Raw genomic sequence first — 18,484 nt, forward strand, 5'->3', positions numbered from 1 at the left:
GAGTGTAGGTGAATCACAGTACAACTATGAGTTCATATGGGCCAATTTTACATGATCAGATTTTGCAGGCACGATAACAAGATGACAGGTACCAACAACTTAAGCACATGTTACAACAGTAGGGTACAGGTGAGAAATATGTGGATTATCATCTCACGACATATGGTTTGGTGAGATTTAGGGACAGGATCTATGTGTCAGACAATAGTGAGCTCAAGAAGCTTATCTTGCGGGAATTTCATGTTAAGTCATATTCAGGTCACTTGGGATATCAAAAGACATTGATAACAGTGAAAAAGTTTTACCATTGGTCAAACTTGAATAAAGAGGTGGCTGAGATTGTTGCGAGATGTTTGGGTTGTTAATAGGTAAAAGCAGAGTGTAAGCATAAATGTGGTTTAATATAGTTGATTTTGATTCCAAAGTGTAAATGATAGGTAATTTCCATGGATTTCCTTACAAGTTTGTCGAGGACATCTAGAAAATATGATTCCATCATGGTTGTGGTTGATAGGTTGACAAAGGTAGCTCACTTCATTCAAGTTAAGTCTACTAATTCAGCTAGTGAGGTAGCTCAATATTCATCAAATAAATAGTGATATTTTATGGTATTCCTAGGAAGATTGTGTCAGACAAAGATGCCAAGTTCGCTTCTTGGTTTTGGAAGGAGTTGTTTGCTAGTTTGGGTACATAGTTAGCCTTCTGTACAACCTATCATCCAAAGGCAAATGGATAGACAAAGAAGGTTAACATGATTTTGGAGGACATGTTGAGGATGTATGTTATGCACCAACAAAGGAGGTGGGAGGAGTATCTTCCACTGGTTGAGTTTGCTTATAATAATGGATTCAAGAGTCATTGAGGATGAGTTCATTTAAGGCACTTTATGGGCGGAGTTATAATAATCCTATCAATTGGAGCGATCCAGTGAACATGGTATTGATTGAACTAGATATGTTGACAAAGATGGAACATGAAATGCAGGTTGTCAAGAAGAATCTAAAGGCAACACAGAATAGACAAAAGAGTTATGTAAATAAAAATAGGGTATTTAAGGAGTTTCAGGTCAGGGAACATGTATACTTGCGCATTAAGCCCAAGAAGAGCACCATGAGGATTGGTTCATGTGCCAAGTTGGCACCTTCATATTGCGGGCCTTTCAAGATCCTTTAGAGGATTGGACCAGTGGCCTACAGGCTTTCATTACCTCTGACAATGAAATTCCATGATGTTTTCCATGTGTCATTGCTTAAGAAGTATGTGAAAGATGTTGATAATGTGATTGACTTATTTGTATTGCAGGGGGAGCAAGAAGGAGAATTCCAACTGGAACCTCAATGCATTTTGCAGCGAAAGATGCTCATGCTCCATAATCGAGCAATCAAGCAAGTTAAAGTGCAGTGAAAGCACTTTGGGCTTGATGAAGCTACATGGGAGATGGATGATCAGATGTAGACTATGTATCCTTCATTGTTTTCCAGCCGAGGCAAAGGAGTTTTGGTATATGTATATATATTTATGTATGGTTGTTGTTGTAAATACCATAGTGAGTTGTGTTATAAATCTCCAATAAGCAGTATGGTTGTCATGTGTTCATGTTTTTTATGTTGGTTTTCAGCGGGATTTTCATTGTAAATACTGCATTGAGCTAAGTTATAAAGCTCCACGAGAAGTATTTTTTGGTTTTAGCGATCATGTTGGTCATAGGTGTCATAAAACATCGAGGACGATGTTCCCCTAAGTGGGAGGGGTCTATAACAACCCCAGGTCAAAAGTTCATGTAATAAAGTTAATAAAGGAAAAATAAGACCAAGGTCAGGGGACATGTATTCCAAGCTGAATGTTGGGAAAAAAACATAGTGATGAGTATCACTAGTGATGAATTTATGGCTATGGAAATTGGAAAAGGTAATGACAAAGGCAAAGTGGCATTAATTGATATTTTATTTATGAAATAATGGAAAATAGTAGAAAAGGAAGGTGATAGGTCACAGAATTGCATGAGAGGACAATTGAAGGAAAAATCAAGGAAAATGAAGAAAATAAAGGCCTCAATGATAAAAGGGCTTCTAAGGATCAGTTCACAACCTTTTGTCAGTTTTTGCTTGGAGATCTCTCTCCATTCTCTCCCTCTCATACTCTTGCACACTTAGAGTTTCTTAGAGCACTCTTGGAACATTTTGGCATACTTTGGATTTGGAGAAAGAAGGAAAAGGAAAGCGAGAAAGCGCAAGGGAACAAGTGGATCAACAACTACAACTGGATTTCTTTGCAGGTAATAGGTTTCATGTGTGATTTCCTTGTTGATTTATGGATGCATGGTACATGCATGTGATTATCTAGTTATGTTATGTCATTGGCATGGAGGATTGTCTGGATTGATAGTGGTTTTAGACTTGCCTTGCCATTTCCTAGATAGCCATGGTGTTGTGGGTTTTTCACTTGATTGTTTTCTTATTGGTGCTTGCAATTCCTTATGGCAGTGGGTTGTAACAAACACTCTGGAAGCCCTGGAACAACTTGGGTTGAGTTACTAGTCCTGGAGCCTAGGTTTGAAAAACGCTCTGGAGCCCTGGAAGGTTGTGGGTTGAGTTACTAGTTCCATGAGCCCTATACAGGTTGGGTAGAGACCGATCTAGTTGGTGTTAGTGATATATGGCCGTGAGGTGGAACTACTGGTTGAGGGTTGAGGTGGTTTGGCCTCTGGAAGCCCTGGTTTGGTTTTGTTTGGTTTATTCCACGAGATCCCACATTCGTGCTTGGAATATGGCGCAGGGGTGACTGGCTGAAAGAGAGATTTGGTTCAGCTCAATCTATGGTTAAGTGGTATGTGGCAGTCCCTAACTTGGTTGGCTTTTGCATATGATAATAAGAGCTCTCTTCCCATTGTATTTTATGAGTACTTGTACTTGGTATTATATGGCTTTGATGGTTGTTCTACCGTGGTTTATCTGTTGTTCATTTACTAGCTATATGCTAGTCTTATGATGTATATTGTTTATGGCTCTTTATATCTTTCATTGGTTGATGAATGGTTAATGAATGCATGAGCTAAAAATGTTATGACAACTATTATGAGAGGGCATTAAACCTTCTTGATGATTCTCAGATAAGTATCAGACCCCTATGTTGAAATATGCATTCATGACCTGTAGATTTCATGTTCTCAATATTTTTGACAAAATTACTGTCATGGTTAGGAATGGACAAGTCAAGTCTTTGATCAAGTTTTGTATGAGTGATTTTTTTCATGTCATTCATACTTCTGGAAAGTCTCACTGAGTTCTGGGCAATGGCTTGGAGGTTGACTTGGAATTTAGGCTTAGAATCCGGGACCGCACCCTTTGAACTGGAAAAGTTGGCTTGCAACCACATGGATGTAGGCTTGTGCATGCAGTTGGAGGCTCCAAACTACATGGATGCCTTGTTGTGGGAGCGGTTGAGGGCCCAAGGATGAGAAATATAGGTCTAGCTCAAGGTTTGTCCACCTAGAATGGTTGTTCAATCCCTGAGTGACCTGCAACTCCTGTATGAGGTGTTAAGTTGTCAGTTTATCATCATTAGTCGACCCCACTTTCTTAATTGGATCTAGGAGGTTGGGTCAGGTTATAGTATTTCTTCCTCTCATGTTTACCCCGATAGGCTGGTGAAATTGGGTAAATGTGGGAGGGATGGTTACACATGGCATCATTTGTGGCTCTATGCACTCGATGCTCTTACATTAACCATTATTGGAGATTTATAAAACCATGCCATAACTTAAAACAAAATTTCATATAGCATCTAGAAGCTTGAGAGACCTCATTTCATCCACCTCTCAACTTACCCACAATGGTATGGCTGCCATAGAAGCACACTAATGGATGGAACACAATGCAACAATATTCATCCAACTTTATGTAGGTGCCATGACCTCTACAAATAATTTCAAAGGGTGTATGATCGCTCTTTTAAAGGGTTTTCTATTAGCTCAAATGGTTTTTTTTTATAGAATTTGATTTTGTTCCCTGATTTAAGAGATATCATTTATTGAAGTCGCATATGTTTGTAAAGCAGTGTAACTACACAAACCTTGAATTTTAGGAATGATTTTCTCGCTCCACAAATCATTACAGAGAAAGTATCTCATATCAATTGAATATATCTTCAATGTCTCAAATGGGTCTTCAACGGAATTTGATTTCATTACTTGTAACAAAAGTTATCAGTAAATTTGTTGTGAGAAGTTGATTGCCAAAAAAAAGGAAAAAAAGAACTAAGGTATGGGTCATCCACAAACACATGGTTATGGGTAGACCAAACAAAACCCTTCTCTAAGCTTACCATAACCAAGTCAGTTGTGGGTCATCCAAAAAACCACATTTGTGGATCAATCACACAAAACCATTCTCTACATTGGCACTTTGCACATTGTAATAACGATGGTTACGGGTCATCCACAAACCCATGGTTATGGGTTAACCACATAAAACCCTTCTCTTTGTTGGATCAAGTAGATTGTAATCATGAAGACACATTGAACATAATGGGGTCCTTGATCCGAATCTTGGGAGGCTTATAGTCTAAGTTCGGATGTATAAGTCATAAAGTCATATTTTTATGTAAAAGGGAACTTGATAGATATGTAACTAACATATTAAACCCTAATTAAAGTTGAATATGTAAAAAAGAAACCCTATAAGAAGGAACTGGGAAGAGAGTGAAGGTTGCGAATGAGAGGTCCCAAAATTGGCTCATTGCATGTAATGGTTCTTTTTAATGGAATCCTTCTCCATCTCTCTCTCTCTCTCTCTAATGTATTTAGCTCTTGCATTTTTATCAATGTTCTTATGATCAGTTTAATGGAAGATCTGTATGTTTTCTCTCCTCCTCTTTAAGTATTCTAGTCTCCTAGATATTAGCCCCCAATATTTGAACAATTGGTATCTAAGTAGATTATCACTCCATGGGAACTAGAGTTTGAATCATATTATGGTCTCAATGTTTGCATCAATTTCTAGCCTCCTTTTAACACCTTTAGAGTCCATTTGTTGGGCCATACACTGTAAGTATCATAGTTGGTCCAAAATCATTACAAGGTTTTTTACCCTTAGATCTTCATTCACCATTGTGTGAGCATTCTTACATGGATTCATTACATCCACTGGTCTACAACATGGAAGTTCCATAATATCAACAACAACCCAAGTTGCTCTACAAACCTTTGGCATCCTTTGTGGCCCTCTGCACTTGGTATCCTCACATTCGTTGTTATTGTAAATTTATAAAACCTTGCCATAGATTTAAAAAAGATGTATTCAAGATCTGGAAGTGTGGGTGACCTCCTTTCATCCATTTCTCAGCTTTCCCTTAGCACCATGGCCGCCATAAAAGAACAATAATGGATGGAACATAGGGTAGAAATCTTCAACAAACTTCGTGCAAGTGCCACGACCTCTACAAAACACTTCATAGGGTGCACAATAGCTCATTTTAAAGGATTTTCCGTCGACTCAAACATTTTTTATTAGAATTTTGATTTCATTTCCAGGTTTGAGAGACATCATCAATTGAAGTCACATATGTTTGTAAAGTATCACGATTGTAGGTACCTTGAGTTTTAGGGATGATTTTCTCACTCCACATATCGTTATATAGCAAGTATCTTCTATCAATGGAAAGGTCTCTTCAATACCTCAAATGGATATTTGATGGGATTTAATTTCATCATGGGCAACAAAATTATCAATAAAGTTGCAACAAGAGATCCATTGCCAGAAAAATTATAAAAAAAACCATGGATATGGGTTATCCACATACCCATGGTTATGGGTTAACCACACAAAACCCTTCTCCAAGCTTGCCATTGCCAACTTGGTTATGGGTCATCCACGAATCCACATTATATGTTAACCACATAAAACCCTTCTCTTCATTGGCACTTGGCACATTGTAATCGTGTTGGTTATGGGTTATCCATAAACCCACAGTTATGGGTTAACCACACAAAACCCTTCTCTTCATTGACTCATAACATATTGTGATGTTACATCAAACATAATGGGGTCCCTCTTTTTCTAGCATAGGTGAATGATGGGGACCATCATTTTCTAAGGTTGGAGGATTGATCCAAATCTTAAGGTGCGTTATAGTCTAAGTTCAGATGTATAAGTTATACATTCATATTTTTATATAAAAGGGAACTTGATAGATATGAAATTGGCGGAGTAAACCCTGATTAGATTTGAATCCATAAAAAGACACCTTAGAAGAAGGCAATAAGAAGAGAGTGAAGGTTGGGAAGGAGATATCCCAAAATTGGCATCATTGCATGTAATGGTTCTTCTTAATGGAATCCTTCTTCAATTCTCTCTTTTTATCTTTTGTGATGTATTCAGTTCTTGCATTTCTATCAATGTTCTTGTGATTACTTTCATGGAAAATCTGTATATTTTCTATCCTTATCTCTCACCATTCAAGCCTCTTGGATATTAGCTCCCAATATCTAGATTAGTCCCTCTTTTTTAGCATAGGTGAATGATTGGAACCATCATTTTCTAAAGGGGGGAGGATTGATCTGAATCTTAGGGGAGCTTATAGTTTAGGTTTGGATATATAAGTCATAAAATCATATTTTTTTGTAAAGGGAACTTGATATATATGCAGTTGATGGAGTCAAACATAATTAAAGTTGACTCAGTCAACAAGACACCTTATAAGAAGGTAATAGAAATAGAGTGAAGGTCGGAAAAGAGAGGTCCTAAAATTGGCCTAATTGCATGTAATGGTTATTCTTGATGGAATTTCTCTCTCTCTCTCTCTCTCTTCATATTTTTTGGATGTGTACAGTTCTTGCATTTTTATTAATGTTATTGTTATTAGGTTCATTGTGGATCTATATATTTTCTCTCATCCTCTCTCAGCATTCAACCTTCTAGATATTAGCCCGCAAGATGTAGATCACTAAGTTAGATCTCGACCACTGCCACATGCTCACCACCTATTACCCCCTTTATTATACCTTTTAAAATAACAATCAAAGATAGAAGATATATAATTGTACTTTTACCTCACCACATGTTAATGAGTTCTTAATGTGATCTAAACATTGACATAGGACATATGGTTTTAGCATGACATAATGTACTATGTCTAGGTCATCCTCAATGATAAAAAGTGTTATAACTTTCTTCTTATGACTTAGCTATACCTAGTTCTTCTACTACATATACACCTCCACCAAAAAGCTATAAAATTGAAGAAAGAACAACAAAAGGAAGGGTTCAAATAAGGTTAGAAGAAAGAAGAGAAATCCTAGGCGCTTTTGATTCCCACCAATAAACATTACTCATATGTTATAATTTGATTAACCTAAACAAACTGTAACTAAATCATTATTTATCCAATGATGTTATATATAAAACTATGACCATTGTATTACCAACAATTTGTCATAAATTTAAAACCATGTTTAGAATGTTAAATAATTCCATGATTACTAAATCTTTATTATATATTAATGAATTTCAATAAAGCTCTAACTTGATGTTAAATTTCTTAGGTTAATTTAATTACATAGTTATATATTTTAAAATAATTTATAATTAAACCATTATTTTACCTTTAAAATAATGATGTTATTATGGTCATTGTACTTTAACAATAACAACAATTGTTAAATGATAAACATATATAAAGTTTAATAATAGGAATTTAATAGGTTATTATGAATTAGGTCTCGTGTGTGTCTTAAAATTGCTTTTGTTTGGCTAAAAGCTAGTCTTTCTGGAATTTAAGGAAATAGGGAAATAGGTTAACTACCCAAGACCCAAGGAAATAGGGAAATAGGCTAACTACCCAAGACCTAGAGGTGTTTGGTAGGAGTGAAAGCTTGCTCCCTTAAGGAAACATGTTAACGACCCAAAACATAGAGGCATCTGGCTAGAGTGAAAACTTGCTCCCTTAAGGTGTTTGGTAGCAGTGAAAGCTTGCTCCCTTAAGGAAACATGTTAATGACCCAAAACACAGAGGCATCTGACAGGATTTAAAACATAGAGGCATCTCGCAAGAGTGAAAACTACATAGAGGCATCTCGTAAGAGTGAAAACTTGCTCTCTTACATGACGTAGGAGTGAAAACTTGAAAACTTGCTCCCTTACATACCACCATGTTCAAATGGTGTGGTTTTCCTTAAATAAGAATAATAAATCAATGTGCATTGAGAGATAAAATCTAAAAATAATTATCTTCACTACTAATTTGACAACTGAATTATATTTAACTAGAATTTTATGATTTCTATTTAAATTTAATACCTATATTCACTTATTAAAGACATTAAAATTCAAAATCGCATAGTTCAATTGATCCCACTCATGTCCTCTTAATGATATAATGAAGGGAAGATTGAAAATAAATAATTTGAGATATCTCGGCCTAGGCTGCAGTCCTTAAATAGGAAGGTGTGCTTATAGAGTGTGCGTTTGCCCCAAACTTTACAATGGGAGCAGTGAATCTCGACCACAATGAGCGACTAGGAAACTGCAACTACCAGTTCCCTTAAAAAAATATGTACATTCTCCGTATTTATTGCTGTTAACTAGGATTGAAGCTAACTGTTTCATGTGACCACCCTCCCCTTGTACATTCTCCGTATTTATTGCTGTTAACTAGGATTGAAGCTAACTGTTTCATGTGACCACTCTCCCCTTGTGACCTATCCGCTTGAGTTGTAAGAAATCTTAACGTGATGGCATGAAAAACCCCACTAAAACCCTGCAGGACACTCCGCAGGGAAGGAACGCCATGACAGCTGAGCAGTAAGGTTCGAATAGCTGAAATTAAAGGTATGATCATGGACTTCACCTTTGCTCCTATTATTCCGCCTTCGTAAATGCAAAATGTCTCATAGGCGAGCGATTTCTATTTCATATGGATTCCAGACATTGCAGAGAGTTTGTTCTTCTTCTGCTAAAACCCCAAATCCAAGTCCATTTCTCGAGGAACGTCATGGCTATTGTTATATGCAGAAGTTTTTCTTGTTGAATGTCAAATTGAAATGGCACAAAGACAGAGCTCTGGATCATGTTGTCGAGAGAGAAAGAGATGCAAAGTCAGTCGTTGCTCTCAAAGACATTGTGAAGAAGCAGCCTGGGGCATGTTTGCCCGTCGATGCTGTTTCGAAGAAAAACAGGGAACTTGGCTTGAAAATTAGGGTTTCCAGGTTTCTCAGGAAATATCCGTCAATCTTCGAGGAATATGCTGCTAAAAAAACTAATCTGCCATGGTTCCGATTGAGCAAAGAAGCCCTCGCACTCGAAGAAGAGGAAGATAGAATCCATCGGCAACATGAATCAGATAATGCAGAGAAGCTTTGTAAGCTACTCATGATGACACGGCCAAAACAACTTCACTTAAGCTTAATAGACGAGTTGAAATGGGATTTGGGTTTGCCAGATAATTATGTTCAGAGCTTGGTGCCCAACTATCCTGACTATTTTAGCATCGTCAACATGCCTGATAATAGGCCTGGATTGGATCTTGTATGCTGGAATAATGAATTGGATGTATCAACATTAGAGAAGAGAGCATCTAGCGTTGGAAAATACAGAAAAGGTATGCCTCTGGCTTTTCCTATGAATTTTTCTAAGGGGCATGAAATGAAACAGAAAGTTGTGAAATGGTTACAAGCATGGCAGAAACTGCCCTATATATCTCCGTACGAGGATGTATCTCATTTGGATCCTAATAGCGATTTAGGGGAGAAGCGGGTGATCGGTGTTCTGCATGAGCTGCTATGTCTCATGGTTAACAAGAAAGTTCACAGGCGTACACTTCTCAGTTTGCGTGAACCAATGGGTCTCCCACACAAGTTTGTGAGGTGTTTCAGCCGCCATCCTGGGATTTTTTACCAATCTATGAAGAATGGTGTCATAACCATCATCCTCAGAGAGGCCTTCAAAAGAGCCGAGTTGGTCGAGGCTCATCCTCTTGTAACCTTGAGAGGGAAGTATATTCACTTAATGGTGAAGGGGATGGAAGACAGGAAGAAAGGGCTGTACAAAAAGGGTCAGTCACAGCAAAAAGATTCGGTAGATGACGATGACCGTGCTCAGAAAAATGTTGATGATTGCGATAAGCATCCTGATGAGAACAAAGAATCACAGGAAGAGAGTTCGGATGACAGCAAATATGATGAGAGACTTTTCAGCGAGGATGAAACTGAGACTGAGACTGAGACCGAGGATGAAGGTGATTATGAAGATGACGATGAGGAGGATGAAGATGATGATGATGAGGAGGATGAAGACGATGATGAGGAGGATGAAGATGAAGATGACGATGATAATGAGGGGGAGGCAATTGGTAAAGAAGTTAGAACATCTAGAAGGCGGAGTGGTAACTTCATGCCATCTAGTAGGCAAGCTACTAGTTTGCAGTCACGGGGAAGTCGAGTTGGTAAATCCAAACTACCTGGAATAAAGGGTGGCAGTTTGAGAATTCCCAAATGGGAAGACAGTAGAGAACGAGCATCTGGAAGGAAAGGCAGTCGCTTTGAAACCTCTGGAACACGAAACAATAAATTGCAGACATCTGATAGACGAGGCAGTCATTTTGAAACATCTGGCAATCTAGGCAGGAAGTTTAACTCCAAAACATATGGAGTGAAGGATGGTAGTTTAAGAAATTTCAAAGGGGAAGACAGTAACAAAAAAGCATCTGGAAGACAAGGCAGTAGCTTTGAAGTATCTGGAAGACAAAACAATAAGTTGCAGACGTCTGATAGACGAAGCAGTCATTTTGAAACATCTGACAATCCAGGCAGTAAGTTTAACTCCAAAACATATGGAGTTAAGGATGGTTGTTTAAGATATTCCAAACGGGAAGACTGTAGCAAACAAACATCTAGAGGACAAGGGAGTAGCTTTGAAGCATCTGGGAGACAAAACAGTAAGTTGCAGGCATATGGTAGACAAGGCAGTGATTGTAAAACATCTGGCAATCCAGACAGAGATTTTAACTCCAAAACATCTGGAATAAAGGATGATAGTTTAAGAACTTCCAAATGGCAAGACAGTAGCAAACTAACATCTGGAAGGCAAGGCAGTAGCTTTAAAACATCTGGAAGACAAAACAGTAAGTCACAGACATCTGGTAGACGAGGCAGTGATTTTGAAATATCTGGTAATCCAGGAGGTAAGTTTGAAGCATCTGGTAAGCAAGGCAAGAAGTTTGAAATGTCTAGAAACTGAGACAGTAGATTTAAATGATTGGGAAGGGGCAGTGGCTACTTTGAAGCATCTCAAAGTCACAGTCGTAACTTGAAGACATCAGGAAAACAATCTGAACCTCAGCATCACTAAATATGCCTAGAGACTAGAAGCTCTTCTATGAGCAGGTATGTTTAGTGTGCATCCATACATAAACCAAGAGTTGGAGAATCACGTTTAATTTGTTGTATTGGCAGTGTTGCTAGCTGTGTACTATCTGTTTTACTTCCTGGAGTTCTGTCCTCCAATAAGATTCTATTTTTTTTGATACATGGCCTCCAAATTGCCTTCACATCCCAGTGGGTATGAGTTGGAAAGCAGCTTGCAACATTCAAATTCATATTTGTGATCAAATCCTGTATCTTGGAATTCACATTGATTTTAGCTGGTTTATATTCTTTTTAACCTTTTTTAGGCATAAATTGGAGATTTTTTTATATTAAGTAAAAGCTGTGGCATAGCTTGCAGTGAGAATACATTGACAGTCTGCTTCAAAATTCTTTAAACAAAAATCTGTAATATCCCCAAATAGAGATAACAGAAAAAGAACAATATTTTAAAAACAAGAGCACAGCAAAATCTGAGATATTATTTGCATATAAAAATCACGAATTACAACTATGAAAATTTCTTGCTGAAATAAACACAAATCCGAAACTGTCCTCTAAATTTTTATTTCTAAATCAACCTCCACGCCTGATGAATGATTGCAGCTCAGAAAAGATGATGTGCTAGGGTCTCTCAAACTGTAGCTCTTCTACCGAAACACACCCTTCTGACCAATGTTGCACGACTCGTACTCGTATAAGACTCGTCACAACATTGACTCGTCAACTCATATAAGACTCGTCAAAATACAAAAAAAATGATAAAATATGGTAAATTTTAAGCACAAAAGGGACTAGAGATTACATCCACTGCGATGAAACTAGGTCGAAGGGACTAGAGATTACATTCTTCAAAATAAGCACATAAAAGGGGCCCTGCAGAAGCAAAAATAAGATGAGGGGCTACCACCAAAACCACCACAACAGGGAATGAAAAAAGTTCATAAACCGTCAAACTTCACCAAGCGGGTGAAAGATAAAGCAGTGATGAAGTTTAGAGAGAAGATGTTGATACTAGATAGGGGACATTAAACCTACTTCAAAGGAGGAAGGTTAGATTAACACTTTTCTACAAAACTCAGGAGGGACTTTGAGAAAAATGTATGCAAGCTGTACAGAAATTGAAATTTGATTAACATCCACAAATGACCAAAATAAGTTAACATGCATCAACAACTATAAAAGGAATGCAGGAATGCATAATGCATCTACCAGCAAAGAGCACAGTAAAAGAAAACTCTACTCTAAATCTAAATCAAACTCACGTGTAAAAGCGTGCTAGCAAATAGGACGTGTGACCCCAAGAATGCAAGCTTAAAGGTCATTCAATTGAGTGACGGGTATGGCCAAAATTGCACCATAATAGAAAAGCATGTACACCCACCTCTGAAACTATTTTGAGTCAAAGGATCATTCCTGATCCCTCACTTTATTTTGGAGCATAACTGACATTTAGCAAGCATGTAACTTTCTTCTAAAGAGGTAATTTCCTTTCCAAGAAGGTGGTGGTGCAGAGAAATAAAGCCCATTGGCTGGTAGATACAAGTGCATTACTATACAAATCTTAAAAGAATTATAACGGAAAGAAATTGAAGATCTTTGGTCAGAATTCAGGAGGGTTTCAAGGACTATGGACATGGATGGCACATACAAGGTGAATAACTATATGCTTTTAGAACAGATGCACAGTAAAGTCACCCAGTCAATCAGCCATGGAGACCTTGGGTAGAGCTGCAAAGAAGCCATTGGTAGTGGTTGGATGTGTACCTCAAGGAAGTAAAGATTTGAAAGAGCTAGATGGTACAAGTCTAATTGGAGTGCAACAGATAGATCACCTCATTTCCAAAAAAGTAAAAAAATTAAAAAAACTGAACATTTTGTGCCTTTTGAGGCTCGACGGGTTCTATACAAGTCCTATAGAATACCTGCGGGTCTTATACGGGTAGACGGGTTCTATAAGATACCTGCCGAGTCCGGGTCTTAAACATGGGTTCTATGCGAGTGACCTGAGTCGGTATAGAACCCGCCAAGATCCGCAGGTACTCGTGGGTCTAATACGAGTCATGCTTCACTGCTTCTGAGTACTATGGGGAGCCCTTGTGTCTTTTAGAAACTAGGGATACTCAAGGTTGTCAGACCTTAAGCCCAAAATTGCAGCAGCATAGAATAGAAACTCACAATGAATATCTTACCCAGCTCTCAAAGCGACCTTCTCCTTTTATAAATTATGGAACGCAAATTATCCATGCAAAACTCTTCCTTCAACTTGCATGCATTTTGGTTAACTAATGGTGAACTGGTATGAGATGGCCATGCACATGGCTAAAGCACGCTTGAGTTCTACTGAAGTAGAAGTGGAGAGAAGAAACATGCATTTAGTCTAGTGGAGATACTCTTATGTCAAACTGCTGTGAAGTGGGAGAGAAAAAAAAACATGTGCCTAGTTAACTGGACCACACGCTTAGTTATGTCCCCATACATGCACATGCTGTAGTTAACTCCAAGAAAAGTGACAACTCATTCCTAAATTAGTGCATGCGTCCTAGTGGTCTTTAGTTCACTCATTCATGTGCTCCAAATAACTCCCTGTTAGACTCAGTCTTATCCATTTGCATTAATCCTTGTGCATGCACCCAAACCCAATGTGGCTCTGTGCCCTTTTCCTCTTGGGCTAAGTCGCCTGGTTCGAATTCAACCACCTTAAAGTTTGATAAAAATTCATGCAAGAAAAATTAGGAGATAAAATTCAACATTAAATTCAATAAACTATTTTTTTTTAATATATAACTTAAATAATTTTTATTTTAAACTATTCTTATATCTATCTATCTATCTATATATATGTGTGTGTGTGTGTTACCTATGTGGTTCACGGACGCCGGAGATCAGTGATCTCTACGTCCACAAAATAATTGTACCAGGCAGATCCACCCAAATGGATCGCTTCTTGCCGGCTCAACCATAGAGCCTGAACCCAAGAGCGTAAAGATAATTGAACCGGTGACCTCTCAATAGCAAAGGTGTTTGTTAGGCCCCTATACTACTAGTGTAACCCCTTATTGTTATTAGTATAACCCACTTATTATATTGATGTACCCATGTAGTGCCCATATTGTTACTATTATGCCACATAGAAGCCCACCATTGTTACTGTGGTGCCCTACAATATTATTGTTATGTAGGCTTTGATTGTATTGGGACCACTTAGACTCCTATATATAGAAAGGAGGTATTTTCATTTGTATCATCCAAGAATTGTTCATTTATGTAATGTAAAGGAGGTTGCCCCCTCGAAGAGGCTGAATTCTAAGGCGTTGATCTATCTTTTCTATCTTTTCTTGAGTTGGTTTCATAACATTTGGTATCAGAGCTTTGGATTCTAGGGTTTCGCTACTCCAAACAGGTCATCGCGGCATTTTCGCTATAACGTTTTTTCTGTGACGTTTCAGAAGTCGCAAAAAAAACCCATTTGAGAAGAATTGGTGCTGAACCTTGGGTCCGAATTTCAGAGCTTTTCGCGCGATATTTTCGGAGATATGATCTGAGGAAGTGGGTCTTTTTGCAGACTCCTGAATTACACTCAAAACAGGTGACCTGGGGAAAATCGTCATAACGTTTTTTCTGAGCATCGGATTGAAATTTCGTAAGAAGGTACAGAAAGAGGACGGACTGTAGTTTCTGTTTATATATTTTTCAGAGTCAAAGGTTGAAACAGTGACACGTGGCACTTCATACAAGTTCGCTCTACAGAACTAGTCTATAATCAGGTCACTGCGGGAGATTGTGCATAACGTTTTCTTGGAGAATCCAATTTGGATCAGACTTGTGGCATTGGAAAGAGAACACAGAGGGCTACTACAGTTCACAAGTTCAGAACTTAAAGATCCGAAAGTACAGAGTTACAGTCGTTTCAAGGTAGAGCTCCTAAAATCAAGAAAAAGCAAGATGAGAAAGTTTGATGGCAAGGATCCGGTAAATTGGATACTTCAGATGGAGCAATATTTTGATATACATGGTGTACAACTGTTACAAAAGGTATGTATTGCATCTTCATATTTAGAACCAGATCAATTTTTATGGTACAAAGGGCTTTGTTCTCGTAAAAAACTTGTTACGTGGTCAATTTTCACGGAGGAAATGATAGCACATTATGAGGATATAAAGAGCAACACCTTCTTTAGAGCAACACCACAACAATTGGAAAGAGTAAAAGGGCTTTGTGACATAATGGAAAGCAAAATTATGGAAACCAGGAAGCATACCCCTCACAACTATAAAGATGGAAGTGTTGTTTCTCCCAGCCTTCCACAACCTACAAGGGTTACACCACAACAATTGGAAGAAAAAAGAGAAAAAGGGCTTTGTTACAATTGTGATAGCAAATGCACTAAAGGTCATATGTGTGCTGAGAAGAAATTATTTTACATAGAATATGAAGAGGAGGAAGAAAAGGATCAAGAAACATCAAAAGAAGAGGATATACGTCAGGACACCACCCCAGAGAAAGAAAAAATGAATCAGACCATATCTTGTAAAGCATTGGCAAGAATTACCACTCCTCAAACTCTCAAGATAGAAGGACATATCAAGAAGAAAAAGGTGCAAGAAGTGAAAGATCACATCGAGAAAAAAGAAATGAATCCAACCATATCTTGTAATTCAATGGATGAAATTACCACTCCTCAAACTATCAAGATAGAAGGACACATCAAGAAGAAAAATGTTCAAGAAGTGAAAGATCACATCGAGCATCAAGAAATGAATCCGACCATATCTTGTAAAGGACTGGAAGAAATTACCACTCCTCAAAAGATAGAAGGACATATCAAGAAGAAAAAGGTTCAAGTAGAGAAAGATCATATCGAGCATCAACAACAAGTTCTCCAACTTTTAAAGGATAACGCCACTTCGGTGCAAAATCAAATGAAACAACAGGTAGATCAACATCGTAGTGAAAAATGTTTTGATGTGAGTGATTGGGTATTTTTACTGCTACATCTCAAGCAATCTATTTATGAGAAGGAAATGTTGGCAATACTACATGCACTTAAAAAATGGCGACCTTACCGAATGGGAAGACGCTTCAAGGATGAGGATGTGGAAGCATTGTTTTGTGCTATTTATATTATCCAACCAAATTGGATAAACGAAGCAACAGATGAATGGAAGAAGAACGAAGAAGTATGGCCACTTATTCAAAAGTTGCAAAAGATCCCAATTCAAGCAATATTGCCAGAAATTGAAGAGGAAGAAAAAATCATATTGGAACCTGGAGCAGTCACAGAAACAAGAACCCGACAGCTACGAAATCGATCAATTTCAGAGTATCTCATCAAGTGGAAGAACTTACCCACTGAATATTCCACATGGGAGGACAAGAATTTTATATAGAAGCATCAAGAACTACTCAAGCGTTGAGGACAACGCTTTTTGAAGGAGAGGGGCATGTTAGGCCCCTATACTACTAGTGTAACCCCTTATTGTTATTAGTATAACCCACTTATTATATTGATGTACCCATGTAGTGCCCATATTGTTACTATTATGCCACATAGAAGCCCACCATTGTTACTGTGGTGCCCTACAATATTATTGTTATGTAGGCTTTGATTGTATTGGGACTACTTAGACTCCTATATATAGAAAGGAGGTATTTTCATTTGTATCATCCAAGAATTGTTCATTTATGTAATGTAAAGGAGGTTGCCCCCTCGAAGAGGCTGAATTCTAAGGCGTTGATCTATCTTTTCTATCTTTTCTTGAGTTGGTTTCATAACAATGTTTTAATGACAGGGATTTGACCAATTGAGCTAACCCTCAGGGCTATACATGTGTGTGTGCATTTATTTATTTTGAAATTGAATATATAAAATATAATTTTATCAATATGAAAATCAAATTATCAATACATAATATTTTAAATATATTATAACTTTTTTTTTTTCACTTGGATATTATAACTTATTTGTTGACACCTAATCCTCACGATTGGATGAATTTATGTAAATAATTAACTTAGGAATGTGAACAGTCATCACGAGATGAACTGAGCAGTCACACCCTTTTGTATATAACAATAACATACCTAATGGAATGAATCGAATCAGTTTTACTGCCTATTGGAGTTACTGCCTGGCCTGACATGGTATCAGAGCCAAGTTCTCAAAATAGTTGTAACTCCATTCACTTTTGCTACTGTGTCTGAGCGCTGTCATAAAACGTTCACCTGAACGCTGTCCTGACCTGAGTGCTGTCCTGACCTGAGCATTGTCCTGACCGAGCGCTGTCCTGACCTGAGCGCTGTCCTGACCTGAGCACTATCCTGATTGAGCGCTGTCATAAAACAATAAAACGTTTCCCTGAACGCTATCCTACTTCCACTGTCCGTTAAAATTGTTTTATCTCTCGATTGCCTCAACGCCTCTGTCCTCTGAAATATCTCTCGAATGTTTTGAATGTTACTCCCTCTTGGTGCGCAGGACTGACCCAACTGCGTTTTTGGTATAGTAACGCTGCGTTGCTCTGATCCGAGAATCCTGTAAAGTCTTTCCTTTCATGCCAAATAATTCTCTGCGTTTTGTGGACCAGAAGAACGCCTCTGTCCAGAGCGGAAGGCAGACAAACGTTTTTCGGTGTATTGGTATTGCGTTTGATAGCAATTGGTATTGCATTTGACTGCAATTGGTATTGCGTTTGATAGCAATTCGTGTTGCGTTTGATTGCAATTGGTATCGTTTCTCAGCTGGCGAAATTCTGCTGATAAGAGCTCGAAATTTCATCAGATGATAAAGGAATGCTTAAGATTGTCGAGTTTGTTTTAGATTTCCGCTGAAGAATGGAGTTCAGTGGATGGCACAAGCTTCGACTTTGAGCTTTTCCTCTTAATTATGGAGTAAAGATTAAGCGAGGTCCGAGCTCTGGAGAAAACTGATTTAAAGATTGCAGAGCGAGCTCAAATATGGAGTCGTGATTAAGTTTTGAGTTCGTATCAAGCGAATCCTTTGAATGGTAAGTGAGTTGGGAGATCGTGCTTGGATCATGGCGTAATCGACATACTCTCTGGTGATTGATTTGGTTTGGTTACCAACGCAGATTTTAAATTATTGTTTAGTTTGGTGCGATACTTTT

At 38.0% G+C, this 18,484-nt stretch overlaps 1 protein-coding gene across 1 annotated transcript; it reads left to right on the forward strand.

Moving 5' to 3' along the window:
* The first annotated feature begins 8,464 nt into the window (after positions 1 to 8,464).
* On the forward strand, positions 8,465 to 11,541 carry LOC149226998 (uncharacterized). The gene has a single exon (XM_089377667.1). The coding sequence runs from the start codon at positions 8,880 to 8,882 to the stop codon at positions 11,229 to 11,231; it is 2,352 nt and encodes a 783-aa protein (XP_089233793.1). The 5' UTR covers positions 8,465 to 8,879; the 3' UTR covers positions 11,232 to 11,541.
* Positions 11,542 to 18,484: the final 6,943 nt, after the last annotated feature.

The sequence above is a fragment of the Pinus tabuliformis genome, chromosome J, assembly GCF_031772625.1.
Source record: "Pinus tabuliformis cultivar Carrire ecotype Pingquan chromosome J, CPIR1, whole genome shotgun sequence".
Lineage (NCBI taxonomy): Eukaryota > Viridiplantae > Streptophyta > Pinopsida > Pinales > Pinaceae > Pinus > Pinus tabuliformis.

Bases quoted from the DNA above. Each gene is read 5' to 3' on its own strand.
- LOC149226998 (XM_089377667.1), top strand. From the start codon at position 8,880: ATGTCTCATAGGCGAGCGATTTCTATTTCATATGGATTCCAGACATTG.